Source organism: Phycodurus eques, chromosome 17, assembly GCF_024500275.1.
Source record: "Phycodurus eques isolate BA_2022a chromosome 17, UOR_Pequ_1.1, whole genome shotgun sequence".
Classification (NCBI taxonomy): Eukaryota; Metazoa; Chordata; class Actinopteri; order Syngnathiformes; family Syngnathidae; genus Phycodurus; species Phycodurus eques.
This window is the reverse complement of record NC_084541.1, coordinates 16735929-16741928: the sequence shown is the minus strand read 5'-3', so window position 1 is coordinate 16741928 and position 6000 is coordinate 16735929. Positions and strand designations below refer to the sequence as shown.

Sequence of the window (6000 nt, the reverse complement as noted above, 5' to 3'; positions counted from 1 at the left end):
AGTAGTCATTTTCCGTGGAGAAATATGCCTAAGTATTGTTAAATTGTCTGCCGACATGTGTTGCTCCACCATTTGTGTTCACACGTGTGTTGCTCCTAAAACGGCGACTATGGATGCTAACCATTAGCAATTTTCCATTATATGTTAGCATTAAGCCGGCAGGCAACATTGTAAATACACAAGTGTAATACTCTTTAATGTTTAGTTTGAATATAAAGTTAAAATATGACAATATTATGGCAACACAAGATATTTTAATAAGTACGGGTCCACTGTGGGACCAAATTTCTTTTTGTGCCGTCTCACAGCTAAATAGCGTTTGTAAGCGTGTGCATTATTATTATTATTTTTTTTTTTTTTAACTCCCTTCCACTGTCACTTGCTCATAATTAATTCACGAGGCCTACATACCGTCAAACGGCCTGCATAATCGATTGGGTCCAGAAACGTGTAAGTGAGACGAGGGCAGAGAAGGATTACAATGCGGTAGAGCTTCAATTTTCATGCCAATCCCTCACATGTCGCTTTCGATTGTACACGTTAGAAGCCATTCGGGATGGGTTTTAACTTTAGGAGAACAGTGATTGTAGTGACAAGCAGTCAACAGGGCAGCCAACAAGCCCTACAGAGCTGCCGTGACCTCATTCCACGCTCCACTGCGAGACCCGCAGGGGAAATGGCGCCATCTGTTGTCTAAATCACCACAGTGTATTCCTGTATTTTTGAGAAACCACATAAAAAACTATTTAAAAAAAAACACACCGAAACAAAGTGAAGTTTTGTTTTTATTCCCAAACACAGCAGTGAACGATGCAATATAGCCATCCAAAACAACTTACAAACACATGAAAATGAACGCAGATCGTCTATTCGCAGATTTACTGGAGCTACAACCAGTTCGTTTAGCTTAGCCTACTGTTAGCATGTAGCGCTATTTCCACCGAGCACTACGGTTCGGTACGGTAAGTAAATTTATTTTGTTTTTATTTTCCATTGCTAAAATGGCAAAACCCTCCTGAATTGGTAAAATTCCTGACATTCCAGGCCTTGAACAGATCCTACTCATTTCAAAATAATTCCCCATTCGTTGCTTACGGCATGCGTTCCATGGAAAATCGTAAGCAACGTCCGGGGAATATGTAGGACTGCCATCCCTTCCGTTGTCCAAAGTTGCTAAGGATACCAAAATTTGTGTGCTACTACTTTTTGGCTCCTTCCTGTTGGTGCTACCAAGTACAGTGGTACCAAAAGGATGGAGCCAGACACATTGTCGCATTTCTTGACTGCACGCTAGTTACACTATCGCGTTTGTGTTTACAGTACCAAGTCACAGCGGGCCGAACTGTCTGCCGGTGTGGAAACGTGGCTTAGTTTAGCATTAGCGAGCTACCATGGAGCATTTGTGAAATGTCAGACTGAGTGATCAAAGTTAAGGTCTTTTGTAAGGCGGATTTGAGTGATAATTGGTGAGCGTCCCATGCTAATCAGGCTGTAGATGAGCACCCACTGGACAAACAGCATTCACGCGAAGAAATAACAGTTGACATCATATTGTGCTTTAGAAACCATCGTAAAACTCGAAAACCACAAGCACCTCCATCCCCGCGCTCCTCCCTCAAATAAAACACGATTACACACGAGCGTCAGAAATAAAAGCAAAGCAGAGCTCCCCCTTTTTCTAAACCACCTCACAAATATATACATTTCAATATTTACAGTGACAATTCCACCTGGCTTTGTGGGGGAAAAGTGAGGGAGTGTTTGCCCATTATTGGTCAATGCAAAATAATATTTTCAGAATTGTTGTATTAGTAGTACAAAAATAAATCATCAGATGTGTTCCCACATAAAGCCACCCTACGGAATGGATGGAGTGGACGGGACGGGTGATCCTCAGGTTGTTCTTACTGCTCACTCATTCCTGTTGAGGGAGAAGCAATCAATGACTTCATTACAAGAGTGTATGGATAATTGCCTTTTTTGACCACCAAGAGGCGCTAGTTCATTTTCTGTACAGGGAACCCGCCATCTTGCAGTTCATCTTTCGCAGGTGGATCTGGAACCTTTCCCCCCCGTTTATCGCAGGGGATATGTACCAGATCCACCCACAAAGAGTCAAACACTGCGACATAGAGAGACCATATAATAACCTTTTAAGCACTTTAAACACATTTTAAAAATCACGGTAGTAAGATTGTGTCTCAAGAGTGATGCTGCACGATGTAGCATGTGGCTAAGGCTACAGTATCACGCTAACGCCTTTATGTTACATACCCGTATAATCTATAATCTCTCCGGATCTTTCAATGACGATGGTCTTGTCTTCGCTGACAGGTGAGCTCGAGGTCGTCTGGTAATCGTCACCCAGCAGGCCGAGAATTGGGTAGTGGTTCCTGTACCTGCAGTGTCAGAACCAGTGCCAGAAACCACATGGAAGGTTTAGGTCAGGATTTTGGTACTGATGAACAGAGTGGTCGTGTGTGATATTGTTGCATAGCATACCTTTTAGTGATGATTGTCTTGGTGGTCTTGGAGCTGTCATTTCTGTCCATCATCAACTTTCGGATCTCCTGAAGGCAGGTCAAGTGTGAGACAATTAGCAGCCAGTAGACTGTAGACTTGGTCAATGGGAAACTCTAATCAGGATTTCTTTTTTTTTTATTTTTTATTTTTTTTTTTTTGTAGCAAGGTGTGCAAGATTAAAAATGTATTGGTGGTCAGATCTGGAGGTTTTTGGTTACATTAAATTGATGAAACATGATAATATTAAATGGGCTTTTCATTGTTCTAGATATATAAGGATTTACTTTTGTCATCTTGTTTACAGTTAGTGCTTTGTCTTTTGTTGTCTTATCACTCCCCTCGAGAAACCTTGTTCTGTTTGACTCTGATTCTCAATAAATATCCATGATAATAGTAAGAAACCACAGCGGCAGCTTAAAAACTCCACTGTGACACAGTAAAACTGTTTTGGCATAAAAGGGATGCAGATCCTCCATTTTGCTTGACCTAACAGCCGCAGGACAAAAAACAACAACAAAAAAAACGTTTGCAAAAAACAACAACAAAAAAAACGTTTGCTTGATGTGTTTCTTTTCACACACACACAAAAAAGCACGTTTTCTCAGCTTTTTTTTGTCAGAAACCGGTGTTCTTGGTGAAACCAACCCATGTTCGACTGCTGATTACTAAAGAATGGAAATAAGTAGAAACAAATGGGTTTTTGTTCCTGGTGAAAAAAAGAGAGGCTACTCATTCCTTCTGTGCTCATATTGTCACCGAACACAATATTCTGCGGGTCTTGGAAGATCAGAACAAAGGCTCTAAAACGGTTGACAATATGGGGAACTCTGCTTTGAAAACGTCTAGAATGTTTGATAATGTTAGCAACCTTTTGGTCTTTTTTTTTTTAAAGATGTGGGTGGAGAGGTGTGCCATATGTTGGGGAGGGGGGGGGGGGTGGCGTTGTTGCTTAAAAAGATGGCGATGCTACATGAGTGTGTGTGGTGCAACAGACCTCCTCCTGTCGGGTGATGGTGGTCTGCCGCTGCTCCAGCGTGGCGAGCAACTCCGAGATCTTCAACTGAAGGGTCTTCTCCGAGGCGGACGACGACCTCTCCGTGGTGATCTCTGTCTGGAACCTCGTAATCTGAGTCTGCAAGAAGGGAGAAGCGCACGGCGGGTAAGCATTCCCATTCGGAACGAGACAAAACACTCTCAATCTAATGTATAGTGAACCCCCGCTATATCGCAATTAGTCGTTCACAGTCTTGCTATAGCCCCACTATGGTCTTTATGAGTTAGCATAAAGCTAATATACATATGTTAGACTGAATTATATGGTTTGATTCAACACTTTGGTTCTTAAATACAGTTGTCCCTTGCTATATCGCAGTACACTTATTGCATTGCTGATTTCTTTTTTTATTGTACAGTACCGTCACTGCACGTCTCAGGTAAAGTAAACGTCATTAACTGATCGAATATAGCTTACCAACGCAAGTTACAACGAATTGGAGTCTATAACAAGTGGTATGGATAGAGGGAGGTGGGAAACAGCAGCAGGTGCTCTTTCAATCACTTTATTCAACAGTAACAAAATACAGTAATCCAAAGCACATACCTAGCACACCTGCTGGTAGGCTCAAGTGACACCGTCACTGTACAGCACAGTGGCCAATGCTATAGCCAGGAAATAGCCGGCCAACAGTACGTCCGCATCATGACTATGGTTTAGAATGTATGGTTGGCAATCCACTATCTGCACCTCACACGCATATACTGTATTGATATTTGGTGATGAAGTGTATGCATATAACTTTAAGATATATATAAATAGCACAAATACATGGTCGCTACTTCGCAGATTTTTTTTTTGCGGGGGGTGGTCTGGACCGTAACCCCTGCAGTAAATGAGGGATTACTGTATACAATGTAAACAAAATAAAAGTTAAACGGGGGTTCACTGTATCACACTGCTGCTCCTTAAGAGGGAGATTAACCCGCAGCCGCTGGATCTCTTGGTCCTTCTCTTGTTTCATGGTCAAGAGCTGCTCGTTGAACTGACGCGACAGCTCCTCGGTCTTGATGTGCAGCGTGGTGCTACTGGATTGGCCTAATTGCTGCAAATGGGGTTCGGAAAGAGGAACACATTCAGATACTTTCGGGCTAAAGTGAGGAGGTCTTACTTAAAACGGCGGTGTCGGCTACCTTCTGTCGGAGCATCTCGTTCTCCTTCTCCAGAGCCCTGATGCGTCCCTCCAGCTCTCGCATGTGGAAGTCGCGGCTTGAGTCGGTGTTGCGGGCGCTCATCAGCTGGCTCTCCAGGGAACGCTGGGAGGCGGTGGTTTCCTTCAGAGACACCTGGACGCACAAGATAAGTAGTCAGGAGTCGATGCCTTTGCATAATGTCTAACTAAAGATAATACAGTGGACCCTCAGAACGGTCCGGCGCTCGAGTTCCACTTGCAGTGAACCCCACAGAGTGGAAAAAATATATGCCTGTGAGCATTGTTGTATGCTCTGTTGCATGTGTTGCTGCACCGTGTGTGGTAAAATAGCAGTTCTTTGAAGGTTTGTAATTTCCGCAACAACTACCGTAATTTCTCGGGTATAATGCGTCCCCATGTATAATACGCACCCCCAAAGTTGATCTCAAAATTCTGGAAAACCCCATAATGCATTTTTACAATACATGATTTTGCTTTTCTACCCATATGATCAAAACATGCAGTATTATCTGTATTTTGTTAATTTTTTTTCAAATAATTATTCTGAAGTTAAGCACTTTATTCAAACACGTAATCTTTTTTTTTACTTACTTAATTTACTTGCTCTTATTTTCAACCAGTTCAGGGTGTACCCCGCCTCCTGCCCAAAGATAGCACTCCCAGCATTCCCATGACCCTACTGACGATAAGTGGATGGATGGATGGATGGATGCTCTTATTTTGAAATTCACAGCCCTACTTTTATTTAGTAAATTAGAAAACACATTGTTGTGCTAGAATTTGTAAGACCAGGTGAAACATTTAATTTTATTTTAATTAGATTCAAATTAAACGGTCAAGCATTTCAGAAAAGCATGATCATTAAACATAACATAACCATAAATAAATATATTATATATATCATATTTAAATAAAAAAAAATAATAATAATAATATTTCAGGCTGCACGGTGGACGACTGGTTAGAGCGTCTGCCTCACAGTTCTGAGGACCGTGGTTCAATACCCGGCCCCGCCTGGGGGGAGTTTGCATGTTCTGCCCGTGCCTGTGCGGGTTTTCTCCGGGCACTCCGGTTTCCTCCCACATCCCAAAAACAGGCATGGTAGGTTAATTGACAACTCTAAATTGGCCGTAGGTGTGAATGTGAGTGCGAATGGTTGTTTGTTTGTATGTGCCCTGCGATTGGCTGGCAACCAGTTCAGGATGTACCCCGCCTCCTGCCCGATGACAGCTGGGATAGGCTCCAGCACGCCCGTGACCCTAGTGAGGAG

General features: G+C 42.6%; 1 protein-coding gene across 1 annotated transcript in view; it reads right to left on the bottom strand.

The window, feature by feature from the left end:
- Positions 1–767: 767 nt before the first annotated feature.
- The window catches only part of pof1b (POF1B actin binding protein), a 22116-nt gene continuing 16883 nt past the window's right edge, over positions 768–6000 (bottom strand). The window contains exons 7-12 of the mRNA XM_061702448.1: positions 4711–4863; positions 4503–4622; positions 3518–3655; positions 2503–2570; positions 2275–2399; positions 768–1921 (exon numbers count right to left, since the gene is read on the bottom strand). Of these exons, the coding sequence (XP_061558432.1) occupies positions 1905–1921; positions 2275–2399; positions 2503–2570; positions 3518–3655; positions 4503–4622; positions 4711–4863 (621 nt within the window). The 3' untranslated portion in view covers positions 768–1904. The remainder of the gene's footprint in view (positions 1922–2274; positions 2400–2502; positions 2571–3517; positions 3656–4502; positions 4623–4710; positions 4864–6000) is intronic.